Source organism: Homarus americanus, unplaced genomic scaffold, assembly GCF_018991925.1.
Source record: "Homarus americanus isolate GMGI-L3 unplaced genomic scaffold, GMGI_Hamer_2.0 scaffold2929, whole genome shotgun sequence".
Taxonomy (NCBI): Eukaryota; Metazoa; Arthropoda; class Malacostraca; order Decapoda; family Nephropidae; genus Homarus; species Homarus americanus.
In genome coordinates, this window is record NW_024722278.1 from 423,245 (window position 1) to 441,207 (window position 17,963).

The 17,963-nt window shown below is 46.5% G+C and overlaps 1 protein-coding gene across 1 annotated transcript in view; it reads left to right on the forward strand.

Annotated features, from left to right (window-relative positions):
- The window catches only part of LOC121862703 (UPF0329 protein ECU05_1680/ECU11_0050-like), a 51,538-nt gene extending 33,839 nt beyond the window's left edge, over nt 1-17,699 (forward strand). Inside the window, exon 4 of the mRNA XM_042361019.1 lies at nt 17,222-17,699. Within this exon, the coding sequence (XP_042216953.1) occupies nt 17,222-17,338 (117 nt within the window). The 3' untranslated portion in view covers nt 17,339-17,699. The remainder of the gene's footprint in view (nt 1-17,221) is intronic.
- Nucleotides 17,700-17,963: the final 264 nt, after the last annotated feature.

The following is a 17,963-nucleotide window of genomic DNA, read 5'->3' on the forward strand; positions in this document are numbered from 1 at the left end:
TAAGGCAAAATATGTATTAGTGTATTACATTAATAAAAATAATACCATCACTTGTGTTATTAATTCTTCCTCTTGTTATGGTTTATGATAATATGTTTAGCTGTTTTAGGTTTATTATTATTATTGTGGTTTTTATGGCAAATTATTGATTATTTTTGACATTATCATTATTATTATTGTTATTATTATTATTATTATTATTATTATTGTTTTTGTTGGTTTTATGACATTAATATTATTTTTCATGGCAAATTTTCCTCTAACTGGTAAAATGTAGTTGTCAATTTTTTCATATATATATTATATTAGTTGTTGTTTAGTATGTAATGTATTATAGGTGTTATTGTATTATTGTAGTTCTTATTGTATTTTTTGTATCATTAGGTATTGTATTTCCTGTAATATTGTATCTGTTGCTGGTGTGGTTGAAGGAGGGGGGGTTGAGGGAAGGGGGGTGGGGTGGGGGTTGGGGAGGGGTTGGGGAGTGGGGTTGAGGGAAGGGGTGGGGGTTGGGGAAGGGGTCAGGTGGGGTTGAGGGAAGGGGAGGGGGTGGGGGTTGTTTCAGGTGGACCATTGATTCGTATCTTCATGTCCAATTTCCTTAGTAATTTCCGTGTGGTAGACCTGATTGTTTATCAAGACCTTGATGGGGGGGGGCTTATCCTTCCTTCTCTACCTTGTCCTTCCTTCCCCTCGTGTCCTTCAGCCTTCCTTCCCCTCGTATCCTTCCTTCCTCCTCTTATCCTTCCTCTTTGTCCTATCTTAACCTCCTTCCTCTTCCTCACCTTCCTTTGTTCCTCCTTTCATATGCTCTTCATCATTATCCTTCACCCTCCTCCTCTTCCAAACCTTGACAGGTGTATCCTGGTCCTCCGTCACCTCGTCGTTAATCTTCTTTCTCCTCTCCTCCCCTTCCCCTCACTCCTTTCCCTCACTCACCCTCTCCCTCCCTTCCCCTCACTCCCTCGCCCTCACTCCTCCCCTTCCCCTCACCCTCCCCTTCCCTCACTCCTCCTTCCCCTCACTCCCCCTTCCCTCACTCCTCGCCCTCACCCTCCTTCCCCTCACTCCTCCTTCCCTCACTCCCTCCTTCCCTCACTCCCCTTCCCCTCACTCTCCCCCCTTCCCCTCCTCCCTCCCCTTCCTCACTCCCCTCCTTCTATATTTATATTTCTGCTCTCTCACTTGCCAGTTTTTTCTCCCACCCTTGTAGGTTCGTTTAGCTTCGGTGCATCTCTCTCTCTCTCTCTCTCTCTCTCTCTCTCTCTCTCTCTCGTGTGTTGCTATGCCCTTGGTGCGTGGACGTGCTTCTGGAGTGTGTGTGAGAGAGAAGGTCTGGGGGGGGGAAGGACGTGTTTGAGACTGAAGAATTTGTCCTGGAAGGTTTAAACTGAACACACATTTTTGAAGAAAGAGGAGATGGGGTGGATGGCGATGATGGAGGAAGACGCCATAAGATGTGATAAACAGAGACAGCAGAGACGTCACAGCTCGAGGGGGGGGGGATTAAATAAGACGCAACCTTCTGCCGGAGTGACGTGTGTGTGTGTGTGTGAGAGCCGCCATTTTTTCGTGTCACTTACCTAGGATACCTTTAATTTGTATTCCTCGTTTGTATTTAACATTGAAAACTTTTAATATCGCGGTTTTATTTGTTTTTCTTGTGTGTTAAGCGTTTGGTTTACTTTATGATGTTGCTAATGTGTGTTTGTTTATATTACAGGTGAGTGGTGGTGAACCAGCTGTTGTTGTCCAGGTAATGTTTGACCACCGTCCACCTTCCCTTTGAACCAACCTATAACCCCCCCACCCTATCTCCCCCACCCTTCCATCCCCTCCCCCCACTCTTCCATCTCCTTTACTTAGTTTCTTCACCATTACCCTACTGATCCCTCCCCTCCCCCTGCCTGGTCGTGTCCCCCTCCCCCCCTCCCCCTGCCTGGTCATGTCTCCCTCCCTCCCTTGCCTGGTCGTGTCCCCTCCCCTTGTGTCCCATTTTCCCTCCTTTACTCCCATCCCATCTGGTCTTTCTCCTACCCAAATGTCCTCACCGGTATTTCCACCTCTTCTTTGCGTCTCCATTTATCATTTATGCATGTTCCTTATTTACATCCCCCTGTTAACATCCCCTTGCTGTCCTTCTATTTATTGCTGTTAAATAATGGTAAATATCCGAGTACAATTGGTAGAAGGGACAGGGAATGTAGTCTTGAGTGTAGGATTGAAATGGATTCCTGTAGCCCCTGGAGAGATGCAACATATGGGAAGGATTGGGGAGACATATCCTGGATACTTCTGGGTGTGGGGAGGACCGTGGTCTCCAACCCTCAGGAGTACAAGTTATACGGGTGTGTGCAGTTGTACAGGTAGAGGCTTCGTCCTTCTACTGCCGTGTTTTTACTGTATCTCTCTCTCTCTCTCTCTCTCTCTCTCTCTCTCTGTAGCTACTGTCATTGTTCGCTTCCCCTCCCTCAGTTGTTCCTCTGCCTTGCTCTCTCTCTCCCTAACTCTCTTGACATTATTTTCAGGTCTTCCCCCCCCCTGCTCCCCTCCACCCCACCAAGTACCTCACTCTACAAACCATCGCCTCAGACAGCGACTCGATGCTTGTTTTGTTTTTCCCTGTTGGCGGCCATGTTAGCAGCACTTACCATCGCGGTCTTAATTATCGTAAACAGAGAACTTCTGCCTTTGGAATGGGTTGTTGTTGGGGTCAGTCAGGCTGCCAGGCGTGTGCTGTCTATCGGGCCGACTGGTTCAATTGTCCGTTTGGTGTTCGCGGTGGACCAGACTTTAGGTAGTGAACTGTTGTGTTGTGTACGTTGTCCCAAGAACCACTGCTCTAGAGGGAGTTTGTGTAAGTCTTCTGTTCTGCACCTGGCAGTAGCTGTGTTATCGCCGGCTGTCCCAAAATTGAAGAGTCAGTTAAGTTTTATTCACAGTTGGATGAAGCGGTTAAGTAATCTGATTTTAACTGAAATTAACATAGGACTTGGAAGTAATTGTAGCAGTTTTAAACCGGAGCGTTGACTGGTTTGTGGAGGTGAGGCGAGTCTGGAGGGGGGAGGAGTAGGTTTTAGGGATTTTATTAAGTTCATTTTGTGTGGGTGATTCACTCCCCGGAACCTCGTGATCCCCACTGATACTGTCTCGCCACCCCACCTACGCCTCTACCTCACCACCTCCCTACCTCTCCTCACCACCTCTCTCCCTCCCTCCCTCCTCTCCCTCACCACCTCCTCTACACCTGATTACCTCTCCCTGCCCTTCACTCCCTCACCACGTTTGGGCCACAGTTAGGTTAGATTAGGTCAGATCCTAACCACCCTGACTCAAACCAAACGTCCCCTAGCCCGCACGTCCTAGGTTCGAGTGGGACCTACTTTGACAATATTACTGGAGGATGGAAAGGTAGAGTTTATGTCGTCGTGGTGGTATTAAATGTATTTTTTGCCCCCACTCAACTGTGAACTGTACTCCACTCAACTGTACCCCACTCAACTGTGAACTGTACCCCACTCAACTGTGAACTGTACCCCACTCAACTGTGAACTGTACCCCACCCAACTGTGAATATAGACTTTTGTTGCTGTTGGGGGGGGGTATTTAAATGGTCGACTGGGACTCTTGTGACGGAGCTGCAGCGATAATGGTAACATATGGTTATGTTAGTAGACGTCATGCGTTGAAGAGGATGGTGCTGCTGGCGGGTGGTGGTCATGAGTAAGGTGAGGAGGGTAGGAACAAGAGGCGAGCCATGTGGTACTCCAGCATTGATGTGTCGTAGTAGAGTCGTACACAGCTACACGGACCAGGAGGAGGAGGAGGGAGTGGAGTGATACTCTTGTTCATTATTACCTCCGTCATCCTTATTTTATCACTTTTTCTCGTTAGTCTCATCTACTGATCTGTGTGTGGGGAGGGAGGTGTGTGCTGGGGAGGGACAATAAGGGTTGGGTGTAAACAGGACTGCCCAGTATGGGCCAATAGGCCCGCTGCAGTTTCCTCCATTCTTATGTTCTTATGTGTGTGCTGGGGAGGGAGGAGGAGGGAGGCGTGTGCTGGGGGGAGGCGTGTGCTGGGGAGGGAGGAGGGGGAGGTGTGTGCTGGGGAGGGAGGTGTGTGCTTGGGAGTGGCAAGTTTCCTCTCGTACAGCTTCTCTCCTTCCTCTTCACCCACCATTACTATTTCTCCGCTTCACATCTGCCACCTTCCCTCCCACCTGCCCTTCTGCCTTCCTCTTTGCCCATTTCCCCTTCTCACCTGCTTTTGCCTCTCCTTCCTTCACCTGCCCCCCCTCCCTGTTCCCCTCACCAACTCTCCTCCCTCTCACCACCTGGGCCCCTCCCTTTCCCCCACCACCTGTACACCTCCCTCCCTACCTACCTGTCGCCACCTGTCCCCCCAACCCCCCATGAATGTGAGGTAGGTTCAGGAGGGAGGGGGGATGACTTGTGTTACTCGTGCCCGCCATCAATCGCAGCTTGTCAAACAGGGAGCCATGTGGCGGCGGTGTGTTTAATTTGTCCATGTTTGTTCTGTTTTATGTCCCCTTCCCTCCCTCCCTCCCTCCCTCCCTCCCAGGACAGTTTTCCTTAGTGATGGGTACGTAGTGATGGATGGTGGTAGTGGGGGTGGTAGAAATGTTGATGTTGGTTTGATTGGCGCTTGTTATGTGGTAGGGGTTATATCTCTCGCCTCGCTACTTTCGGTAAAATACACAGCTTTTCCAGGCTACTTCCCGGTGTATGTAAAGTTAACATCTCGCTCCTTGTATCGCTGACCGTGACGAGGAGGAACTTCGCTGGTGTTCGTCTTCACCCGCTTGGTATTCTCGCCCTGGCTGCCAAAGTTGTATATATTGAGCCAGTAACCGTGTCTGGGGCTTCTGCTGAGCTAGATACTGTGTGGCTTACCTGTGAAACTTTGGGAAAAAAAATCAACTTTGTTTTGTAGAAATAATAGTAAATGGAGACGTAAAAGTATTGCAATTAGACATAAATATGAAATAGATGATCCAAATGTTTGATGTCAAGATGATAGTAATGATGATGACAGATGGGAAAGACAGATGACGGAGGAAGAGGAGAAAGATGGAGTGTTGTATGGAGACTAGGAGGGGGCATACAAGGCGGCGTTGTGATGGTATACAGACTCCTGGCTGTGATGGTCGGGCTCTACCCTTCATGATCTGCCTCTACCACCATGAGGGGAGGTATGTTGGAGGGGGTGGGGAGGTATGTTGGAGGGGGTAGGGAGGTATGTTGGTGGTTGTTGGAGGGGGTAGGGAGGTATGTTGGTGTGTGTAGTTGAGGGTGAGTGTTGTAGTTTAGTCTGATATGGATGTGTGTGTGTGTGTGGGGTAGAGAAAGTAGTACTGGTAAGTCACGTTACGTTGAGATATAAACTTACCCGGATATGGTAATTGGACTGACTGAAGGTGGGTTAGGTCCCCCGCGACTGACGAAGGTGGGTTAGGTCCTCTGATGGATGTGTCTAGTGCGGGGTCTTGGTACCTTAGTGACTATAGTTAATGGTCTATTGGTACTAATCTTGTACTGTAGGAGGAAGTGTTTGGGTGGTGGTGGTAGTGGAGACGCTAGATACAGATCAGTTAGCTGGTGGGGGGGGAGGGGGGGATTGGTGGATATGCTGGTAGTGATTGAATTGTTCACCTTGTCAAGAGTGGTGGTTGATGGTGGTAGTGGAGTTTTTGATATGAGTTGATTTAGAGTTTTGTGTTGCTGATCGTGGTTGTAATTTTGATGGTGGTGATTTTAAGTAGTGATAAATTTGTTGGAGTGGTAGTGATGATGGTGATGCTAGTAGTATTAATGGCACGTTAGGTTGGTGTGGGTGCATGGCTTGGGGGTGAATGGTGTGTTGTGGCGGGAGAGTCCAGGCTAAACACGGGGCCTCTTGTTGGTGCCTGGGGCTCTGGTGGTCTTGGGGGTGCGCTACTTGACTGCCTCAACTCCTACACGTCCTCACTCACCCCTACGACGTGTCCTTCGCTTTCTCTCCCTCTCTCTTCCTTGAAACACGTTATGTAAAGTGGCAGCCAAAAATTCCGTGTACTCTTGGTAGCGTCGTGTACTTGAGGGCCGTGTATAGTAGGGGGAGTATTCGCGCGTTTTATTGGACTTTTCTCCTTTATCCTGTTTTTTTTTTCTTTATATTATGGAAAGTAGCGTTCATCAGTAATGTTGTTATTGTTACATCGTTCACCAACTACAGACCAATCCCATGACTCACGTGTGATGCCAGACATTGCCAAGTGTCCAGGAAATATTGGCCGCAGCTGTTCGTCGCCTTCCGTCTAGTGTCGGCTTCACACACACTGAGTATTGGTATAATAACTATCATCACTCTATCATATGTGTAAACTATTGTGTAGGCTTTTATTAACAAGTCACTGGTTATATACCCTGTTAGAACCGATTATCCATAGTTAATACATCCATGTCTGGCATATTTTAGAGATACGTCGACGTAGTGTATTTTAAATATTTTTATAAGCTATAGTGTGGTAGTACAGCCATATAGGGTATCCACACAGGAACAAAAATGAAACAAATTTGTATTAACAATTTAACAAAAGTAACATTTGACCCTGATGCCAGCTGCCCCCTTGAGCCCTGTCGGTTCAAGTGGGCTCCTAACCCCCACACACTCACGGCAGTAGAAGGTCATAAAGCAGCTTGGGAATAAGGGTGTGTTGATGTGGAGGTCGTGTCCCCCATCACCAGCTCCATAATGGTGGTGGTCGTGGTGAATTAATGTGTTAGGGCCTCGTCAGGTGACTTGAGTCGTTTCACATAGTCAGGATCATCGGTGGTGTTAGTGACGGGTGTGTGTTGCCTCCGCCTTGCTTAACATGCTGTTGTGGTGTAGAAGATACTGTATCGTGTGTGTGGTGATGTATGGTTGCAGTGTGGCTGTGTGGGTGGTTGTAGTGTATGGGTGGCTGGGTGTGGTTGTAGTGTGTTCATGTGGGCGTGTGTGCATGCGGGCGTGTGGTGATATATGGTTGTACTTTGAGTGGGCGAGAGGGAACTCGACTCGGCGTACGATAAGGACTGTAGTAGTGGCGGAGAGTGTTGAAGACGGGGTGCGGCCCTCGTCTTTGTGTTTATCGCCACTGCCATCCTTCCCGTCATTGGTGGTGGTGCTGTCTCGTTTCATCACCCTCCTCTTTCTTCCCTCACCCTCCCTTGTCGCTCCCCTGGCCACTCCCCCCCTCTCATCCTCTCCCTGACCACCCCCCCCCTTCATTCTTCCTTTCTCCTCCCTCGCCCCCCTCTCCTCATCCTCCCTTGCTCCCTCTCCTCCCTGGTTACCCCTCACCCCCCCCTCCACACACACTACTGGGGAGGATGAATCACCACCAACTCTCGCTAGATCACAGTAACCTTTAAGAGACATTGTCCCGTATGATGGATGACCCCGAGTTATTATTCATTAGATCATTAACCTTGAGACTGACCATTAAGATTTTCCTGTTAGAGCGTACGAGAGCTTTTATAGTAGTCTCCTAGAGCTTTTATAGTCGTCTCCTAGAGCTTTTATAGTCGTCTCCTAGAGCTTTTATGGTAGTCTCCTAGAGCTTTTATGGTAGTCGCCTAGAGCTTTTATGGTAGTCTCCTAGAGCTTTTATGGTAGTCTCGAGTCTCCTAGAAATTTTTTTTTGGAGGGAGGGGGGGGTCGAGTCTCCTGAACCTGTTTGGAGGAGACATTTAAGTGCTGCTTGTTAAAGGATCGGTAGTTAAGGACTGAAGTTAATATTGTTAAACTTAACCTTCTCAAGTTTGTTAATTCCTCTTCTAAAAAATACCTTTATTTATCTCTCCTTTTCTTCAAATTTATCCTCCATTTATACTCTTACACTGGTCTTTCTCTGCCCTCTGCCTTTGTGCACGTGCTAGTGTGTACTGTGTGTGGCGTATCAGCTGATCTTCGTAAACATACCCCAACCCTCGCCATACCTCCAAGAGTGAGTGAGTGAAGCCAGCATTGTGTGCGGTGGTCGGCGAGTCGTTCTTTTTCTTCCTTCCGTTCCTGATGGTGGTAACACGTGTCGGGTGCGTGTCTGTGTAGTTTATTTGTATTATAATATTTGTAGTGGTTAACGTGTTGTTTCTCTCTTGGTCGTTTAGTTTTTTTTTTTTTCCATATTGAATAGTTTGGTTTCATTTCATCGTGAACAGTAGACTCGTCTTTAAGCCTTTGTCCTGGATTCTCTAAGGATGACATCGAAGCTGTTCGTGACCTTTTGATGTGACGTTTATGACCTGTTCATTGAGAAGGTCATGGCTAAAGACCATAGCGTGAAGATGGGAAAACGCAATTTATGGCTAACTGGGACCATAGATAAACTAATGTACAGACGAACACTCGGGAAACCGCTTGACGTAAAGATGGCGCTAGTTGTCCTTATTTACACCGTGGCAGCTGTGACCGACGTTGCTATTCCTTGTATGTTAGGGGAAAAGAAAGGAGATGTCTCATAGGTTCCCAAGCTTTCCTAAATGTTGGGTCAAGCTGTCAACGTCGACTTTGTATGTTGACGCGGCTTAAGGATTCCGCAAGATTCTGATGCCTGGAAAAGACAAATTTGCGAAGACTATAAACCTACCCATGAATGATTCGGTTCATAGGGACTAGTAAATAATGACAATAAAATGAATCCGTATCCCTTCGTTCAACCTTTTCTGCTTGCTCAATAGATGGCGCTGTTCTGGAAGCATCTGGCATCCCTTTTGGTGCACAACGGTTTCAACAGAGTTTTCTTGTCTTTACTCGATGGTCTTTGGTCATGGCAGTCACTTAATACTCACTTTAAGACGTAAATGGATTTGTTGTTTTACGCGTCGGTCTGTTGTTACTAGAAGGGTGTTGGCTTTACCCCTGCTGCTGGTGTCTGGTCGAACTTGACACACTTTCCTTATAGTAACTAGAATTTGCACCCGTTGATGAATACATAAGAATGGAGGAAACTGCAGCGGGTATATTGAACCATACTAGGCAGCCTTGTTTACACCCAATCTAATTTAAGACTCAATCTGAAACTTCATAGCGAGTTCGAATCAATGATGGGGTTTGATAATTTGTTCCACTTATCCATATTGCGCAAGTTTCTTAACCCCCCCATCCCCTTCCACTCACCCACCCAAGAAGGAGAGGAAGTTCCCAATTGATTTTTGAGGTCACCAGGTCAAACGGCAAGGTCATGGTTGTATGGGTGTGGGGCAGTTAGTTTAGACGGTGAGCAAAACATGACCGTTAATTAACATCATATAGACAGAATGTGTGTAATCTATCTACCGTTAATCGAATCATTTGTGAAGGTTTAGTGTCATTTATTCTTAACTATCTATTACAAAGAGTTTTTATTGGCTGTTGGCTATGTCTTGGCTACAGAGATCGTTATATACAGAGCCGTCTACCAGGTAGTTAGAGTATTAGCTGGATGAGGACAACCTACTCGCTATATTGACTTTATTTGAAACTATAGGCCATCGATTTTACGTCACCATACAAAGGGTCTCACTTTATGATATCTACATTAAAGATAAGAACCTGTTCTAGCCCCCACAGTACCTCCTAATATGGTCTTCATCCAGTGTCGTCGCCCAGAAGATTTGATACATAAACAGAAAAAAAAATGCCATAGTTTCACATTGATTAAGCATGTACTGTACACTCGCTCCAAAAGGTAACTACGATTGTGTGACATGATGGACGAAGAATTTTGTCAACGCTACCGAGACAACAGGAATCACGGTGTGCATTTTCACATTCATCGGACCCCCTCCGGACAGAAACTTTTGGGAGCGAGTGTTATAGACTTTGGAAAAAAAAACAAAAAAAACACGGTGTCCATAAATGATTACCCTGATTAAAACATGAGAGCATACGGTTTTTAGGGTAGTCATTTATGGACACCCTGTATATATTGGTAAAGATATAAATCATGACTAAGAGTGTCCCAAGATAGAAGTTACAGTGGAGGGTCTTGATGTCCTCTCCTACTTGTCCAGGGAGGAATATTAGTCATACATGGACAGTTACCTCGGCAGTGTGTACAGTATTGTTTATAGGCCTCGTATGTACCTGGGGGGAGGGAGGGAGGTAATATAAACTATCCAATCGTTTCCTTCCGTTCAGTAACTTGATAAAAGGCTTCGCGAATGACGGTGCGATTTCTCTCTCTCTCTCTCTCTCTCTCTCTCTCTCTCTCTCTGTGGCGATTTATCGTGCCGCCGGGGCCATCCTGCAAGAAGATCGACAAAAGACCACTTCTTCCCTATTCCTTCTCTTTCGCGTCTTTCTTCCTCCTTTTCCACGTCCTCCTTCTTCCTCCGCCGCTGCCCCCTCTTTTCCCTTCTCTTCCTCCTCCCTCTTTTTCCTCCTTCCCTCCCTCTTTTTTCCTCCTTCCCTCCCTCTTTTTCCTCCTTCCCTCCCTCTTTTTCCTCCTTCCCTCCCCCTTTTTCTTACTTCCCTCCCTCTTTTTGCCCCCTCCCTCCCCCTTCCTCCCCTTTCATCTTCGTCCTAAAAGAAAAAAAAAGATGAATCATTTTCCATCTATATTAATCAAGAGTTGTGGTCGCTGTTCAGTTCGGGGGGAAAATATTGACTGGGGACTTAATTACTTACCTTCTAATGTATCGTCAGGTTCAATAGGCTTTATTTTTCCATTATTTTCCTCACTCTGTTTATCATGACTTCCTCCTCCCATGTCATCCCCTCTTCCTGTCTTCCCCTCACCCCACTCATTCGGTTTCCTGGAGAGCTGTATGAGAGGTGCGGGTGGGTGGGGGGAGTGGGGGGGAGGGGTTGAGACGGTAGGAAATGGATGTGACAGGAGGGAGGAAAGGATATGAATGAACAAGGGGAAGTGAAAACAAGGGGGGTGAGAGGGAAGGGTTGTGTGAGGGGAGGTTGGTGTTGGTGTGAGAGGGGAGAGGGGGAGGGTTGGTGAGAGGGGGGCAGGGGAAGTGTGTGAGTAAGAAATGAGAGTAGTAAATGGATGAGAAGGGGGGGGGGGAGTAGGAAATGGAGGAGGGAGGAAGTGGATGTGAGGGTAGGCAGCTGCATCACGGTCGCCAGTGGTCGCTGACATGACCCAAGGCCACTCATCCTTCCTCTCACTACACCGGGGCGCTCTCTCTCTCTCTCTCTCTCTCTCTCTCTCTCTCTCTCTCAGTTTTAGGTAGTAATGTAAAAGGGAAAAAGAACAGTCCTAAGCATTTCTCACCCATCTCCGGCTCTCTAGCTATTGTGTGTCGTGTCAGTAAGTCTCAGTCTGTTACGGTGAGAGGAGGTTCATGTGGCATCATTAATTCAGATGGTAAACTGGAAGTAAACTACGACGCGTGTGGGTGTAGAGTAAGACGTATGGTGGGTGGTGTGAGGTGGACTGGTGTTGGTGTGAACTTGAGACACAGTAGGTGGTTATCAGGCGAGGTCATACAGTACTACGAGGTTGTCGGGATAAAGTTAAGGGAGGACGTGAGGTAGTTAGCTGGGCCCTCCCTGCCACTCACCGTACATCCTCCAACATTCATACCAGTACTCGAGAGGCGTGCTTGCATACGCCCACCGTCAGGCTCGCCCACAACCTTACACTCGTGCACCCTGGGGTAAAAACATGGCACACGCAGAAAATCACTCCAGCGTACACTCACGCGCACGCGCGCACGCACGCACGCACACACACACACACGCACACTCTCCCAGTAAACACTACTCCTTGCACTGTCACTATGTTGAAATGAACTGTAGTTTGAGCTTTTCCCCATCTAGTTATTATATATCTTATTTGTGTCACTTATGTTACTTGTATATTATTTGTAATTCGTAACCCATTCCCCAAATATGTAACTGTATATTTTCAGCCTTCTGGCTGCCAAGCTCTTTCAATAAACCGTTAATTATTATTATTATTATTACACACACACACACACGCCCAAAATACAGTTGGTGAGATGTAGGTACACTTAATAACTGGAAATAATTAGGCAGGCGCGGACTTATGCGAGTCATTATTTAAGAGGGAGCTGTCATCGATCACCGCCCGTCGTCAAGTGAGGCAACTCGAGGCGTTGGGGTGGTGGAGGGTTCGTGTGATTGGTGGGCGTGCAAATGAGCTCTAAACGATCATGTGGCGCCCGCAATCAGGTCCATCACCCCTTTTAATGGGGAAGTGACAGCCTCCATCATCCCAGGCGACAGTGACCCGTGTTACGAGGGGCTAGAAGGGCGAGTTTAGTGTGGGTTGTGTAGGAGTATGGAAGGTCCAATTAAAATCCAGTTTTCTGTGGGGGGGATTGGTTGGGGGTACTTGAGGAGTGGGTGGAGGTGGTGGTAAGGGTGAAGGTGGTAGAAAGGGTGAAGGTGGTAAAGTAATGGTAAGGGTGGAGGTGGTAGAGTAATGGGTGGAGAGATGAGGAAGGAAGATGTGTTAAACCAGCAGAAAATGAATTGAGAAGCAACTGGAGAGGAGAGACATAAATCATAACACAACGTCATTGTCAATTGGATGATAGGATCTGTCGTGCCTTTTGTTTAGCTGGCGATGATGCACCTGCTGTGTTGGGGGGGGTGGCACTTGGCCCATCTCCTCCCCCTTGCCCGGTGCCCCAATAGTAGCAGTAGTCTGTTGTTGTCACTGCCGGCTTGTCTACATTAAATGACACTTGTTAGGGGAGGTTCAGTTTGTGGAGTCCTTGTAAAATTGAGCTGAATAATTTCTTGTATGTAGTAAGATGGCTGTGGTTGTATTCGTTGTGGTGGTTGGGAGAATTGTGGTTAGTTTTTCGTGGTTTCAGGAGGTAAGAGGCTGTTGTGGGTGGTTGGGAACGTCTAAACGTAAGTTACGGTGACGTACAGTAGTTAAAACAACTATCTGTACATTCTTAGTGGGAAACAATAAGAGACCATGGACGATAAATTTTGGTATACGAGGGCTGTCACTAGTCACACGTAAAATTTCGGAACACGTCGACCCCACCTGCACAGATAGTTGTTTTAGCTACTGTGCAGGGGTGACTCAACAGAGTTAGCGTGTGATTGGGGCGTAAAAGAGAAGCAAGAATGTCGAGAGGCAGAGAACACACACACACACACACACCCCCACCCCCCACCACACGGTCGGTGAACAATGACACCTCTCTTCCTCCATACCTCATCTGTCTCGCCTCATACTTACCCTCATTGTTGAACTCCCTCTGTGTCTCACTCTCCTTCATTATGATCTCAAGTATTTCGAGTAAACACCCCCGACTCCCACACCACCACCCCTCGCTATTGTCCCAGGTTACACACCGTCTGTGTCGTTCTCCCACACCCCCGGGTCTTTTTGTCCTGGGTGATCAGAGGTGTAGAGGATTCGTGTTTTGCTTTGGCCCATCTTGTGGATTGGGGATGTAGAGTAGCAGTTCCACCCAATCACTCGGCTTATTGTTATTGTATTGATGTCACTCGGTCAGTCAGTCGGCTCGAGTGAGTCGGGTCGGATGGGGTGGGTCTGTGGACCGGTCGGCGCCAGTGTCAATCACCCGGGGTTCTGATAACGAGGATGGAGAGATTAAACTCGCTGGGAGGTAAAACATGGCCGCAATAAGGTAAAAATCACGGTATCGGGGACCCCGGCCACCCATGGGCTACCCTGTCCATAAAGATTAACGTACCTGCCTACCCCACACTCTGTCACTGTCCTTCTTTATGGTCACTCCTCCCCCTCCTCCCCTCCCATCCTCATCCCCTCCCATCCTGACCCCCTCCAATCCCCCCTCCCCCCCACTCACAGCCACTATTACCACCATCTGACCCGAGTTTGTCTCCGTAGTGTCCCTCTGTTGTCTTGGGGGAGTCTATTGCCAAGTGCGTGTCCTTCCCCGCTGGTGTGGTCTTTAACTCTGTGTATTTATCTCTAGGTGATTTGTGTTGCTTCAGGTGATGTGTTTCCCCACCAACGGATGCAGTGTTTCAGTCATTTGTTTTAATAATTTTTTCAAGTCGAGACGGTATGTTTTTCTCGTTCTTCCCTGTTTGTTGTTTTACTTTCATTTATATCTAAAAAAAAATCCTTGATTTTGTTTTCGCTTCATATCCGGGTGTTGGGTCAATACGGGCCTAATTCAGTTTGTCTTCGTCAGGAGAGAGAGAGAGAGAGAGAGAGACTATCGTTTTTGTGTGCTTTTGTTTTTCAGTAGAGTATACTGTAGGTAGGCTTTTGTTTGAATGAGGTGTGTATATGGTGCGTAGGCTTTAGTCTTTTTAAATAATCATGAGGTGTGTGTCGCAATTTGCCGTAACTAGTGAATTTTTGCCATGAGTATAAGGGTTAATAGGGGGAGATTAGTGCGGCTCGTAATTGCTATGCTAATTGGACTTGGCAGTTCTGTGGTTGGTACTAATGACTTGGGTGATCGTCTGCCATTGAAACTGTGTGTGTGTGTGTGCGTGGGGGGGGCAGCGGCAGGCAGTGGGTAATTTTACGCATACCAGTACATTAAGTGAGCGTAACGTAGGTGTTGTGATTTGAGTGCAAGGGGTGTGTGTGTGTGTAGCAGGGGTAAACAAGACGTGGTAGGTAGGTAATATGTCTTACTCCAGCACACAGTAAGGGGTGAGTGTGGCTTTGTTGATTGGCGCTTGTAAGAGCTCTTGTATTTTACTTGTCAGTTTCAATAATACTCCATGGGGAAAGCTTTGCATTGACTCCACTTCACTGAAAGGTGTCTAGACAGTATATTTCTTTCCATTACTATAACTTTTTAGTGGTTAAAATAGGCAACATACGCTAGTTAAAACGAAATGTATGTGAGGATGTTTAATTTAGTTACAGCAAAAATATGAGAGAAAATGGTCGCGGTGTTTATCCATTTTCTCTTTGAGTTAGGGGTAACTAACGTGTGTCAGCCGGGTCTTGGTGGCCGTGTTTTTTTCTTCTGGTCGACAAGAAAATATTCTGTTTAGTGTTGGTGGTGGTGGTCGCTTGCTCCAGAGAATGGTGGGTGCTAACTGGCAACTATCTGCGAGGTCTTAAGAGGAAATATCAAGATTTTTGCCCGTAGCCTTTCAGAGTTGACAGGTTAATTTTGGAGTGTTTAATGGGGACGTTCGGTAACTTTTTAGTGTGGTCTTGGTAAATGTTTAAGTTTATTTTCACCACGCTTATATTTTTTAAAGGAGATGTAGTCATTCGTTTTAATGCATAATGAAATTCAACTGAGGAAGAACCAACACAACCTACCCTAACGTGACCAGTGCCCTCGGGTCTGTTATAGGACAGGTTAGATAAGGTGGTCCAGCAGTCTCTATAGGTTAGGTACAGTTGGTACAGCAGTCTCTCTCATAAATTGCTCTTGTTTTTAGTGGGGAGAGGCACAGGATTTATATTCTCTGGATCTAAACATAACTTCAATGAATATCCTGTAAAAAATAGTTGGAATTAAAATTTACTAAGGATATAGTATTTCGAGTCGACGTGATTTATAAACTTTATCATAAGTTACTTGGCAGCTGTGTCCTTTACATGGTATTATTTTGCTCTATAAGAATATTAGACAAGTGGTCGACAATATCAAGTCATAATTCTGGTGAGGATATTGGAGTAGGAATGTAACGTGTTGGCCCTGGGACAGAGTGGCGTCTCCAGGGCGGGTTGGCGGGGCCGCCTGCCGCTGTGGACGTCGTGGAGGGAACGAGGCCTGGCAGCGAGCGTTCCAGGAAATGGTTAAAAACGCTTCATGAAGCAAGAGAACTCGGTTGAGGAGAGTAGCGAGTGGGCTCAGTATCGTCAGCATCACTGGAGGCAAGCTCACTGCTCTGTCTGGTGTGTTGGGCAGGAAATGTCGTAACTTGTAGGTGTTGGAGAACTATAAGGGAGTGTCAGTAGATAGTTGAAGTATAGTTAAGTTATACGAGAGAGTTATTGAAAGGAAAAATAAATTAAAAATTGCACATTTAGACTTACAGTTATGCATGGTCTGGTCCTCATTTATTTTGTAGTCGTTCACCAGATGTGGAAGAGAAGGAAACTATTGAGGTCCTGTGCTTTACAGGGCGAGTTAACTGTATAATACGCCATTGTTAAACAGGGCTCTGTTCACACTGCGGCAGTGTACGTCTGTGGTGATGATAACGAGTTTCTCGTAGTTTATGGAGTTACTAGATTTATGAAGAACGGTTATAATTAACGCGTACAATTTAATGTTACAAAAATGTTGTGTAAGGACATGACCACTAACGGTGGTCCTTTTCATGTTGGACTCGAGTTGTGTTGAGGAAATAAGTTATAATTTAGCCGTACTGTTTACCATTCACTGGGGTGTACCGGCTCCTGCACACGTGACCTTGAACTCTCAGATTACTCGGTGTACTCGACGACTCGTGGGGTGGACTGTGGTTAAATTTAGCTCAAGTCTACCAAGACAGGAAGTGCTACTGGATGACCTGCGGCGTCAGCGTCTGAGAATAATTTTATAGTATTAAGTTTATTGTAGTATGTGCGTATCTGGGATTCACCTGTATGAATTAACGCAGTGTTAAACCATTAAAGAGTACAACAGGTATCTCTTCATACTCAAACTTAGGTACTGGTATAGTAGCTGAAACAACTATCTGTGCAGGTGGAGGTCGATATGCTCCGAAATTTTTACGTGTGACTAGTGACAGCCCTCCTATACCAAAATTTACCGTCCATGGTCTTATTGTTTCCCACAAAGTATGTACAGATAGTTGTTTTAGCTACTGTACATACATATGTACATAGACACACAAATACATTCATTACCGTATGTGTGTAGGTTGTCAGCATAGTGTTACTGACAATAATAAATTAATAGTAATAATAACTTGAGACATCTTGTATTTAACGATGATATATAGAAGCAGTAGGTATAATGTATTCAAGGTGGCTGTGATAGTGGCCATCAGTCGACCTATTCCTTACAAAGGTCACTCGGGGTTGTACATTGTTCTCAAGATTGTTGGTGTTACACAAGAGGGCGTAGGTGTGTTACCTTATATAATTAACCTTGAGGTGCGAGTCTAGCAATAAGCTGGTAATTACAGGTATCCTTAATTTGTCTTTGGTCTTGTGTACAGGTAACAATTAGGTCCTTCCTTGAGTATGAGAAGGGAATATATAATCAGGAAAATAAATTGTTTACTTATGTACGAGTCATTTACGTATTGTTTTTTTTCTCTGCAGGTAAGGACGTCATCAAGTGGTTGGACGGGAGAGGCTGGTAAAGTATTGGACTGCATGCATAGTGAACGTCTTGTCTTGTCTGTGTGTTGGCGTCCCACTAACCAACACGACTTGTAATTGTTGTATTTTTTTCTCCGTCAGTTGAAACTTTTGTGGTGTGGAAGGTTTCGGTTGTCTGTTCCGGATTATGTTCTCTTAAGTGACCTCAAGTGGAGAGAGACGCATGGAGCTGGCTGGCTAGTAGCGTGCTGGTAGACTGTGTGTGTCAGGCCTCTCGGGTGTTGAGACCAGCGTCGTGGATAACAGAGGAGCAGTATAAGCCCCCATAGCCCTAGCCTACACCTGTGGAAGTAGATAACCCTCCAGTAAGCTGTACGTGGTAGGGACAAGGTAGCGGTACAAGCGACGTGTGAGGTTGGATGTAGTATAGCGTCGGTGTTGTGCTTTGAATACTCTGGTATCCGCTTGGGCAACTCGAGGTGAGGCGTGTTGGGTGGATCAGGGAGGGTTGTGTTACTGCACCACTCCTGCCACCACCACTGCCACCATCACTCAACAACACCACCACTACTCTTACAATTACCACCACCACCATCATCATCATCATCATCATTACTACTACTACTACTACTACTACTACTACTACTACTACGACCACTCCTACCACCACTGCCACCAGCACCACCACTAGCTTCACCATTACTACTACCACCAGCACCACCACCACCACCAGCTGCTGCTG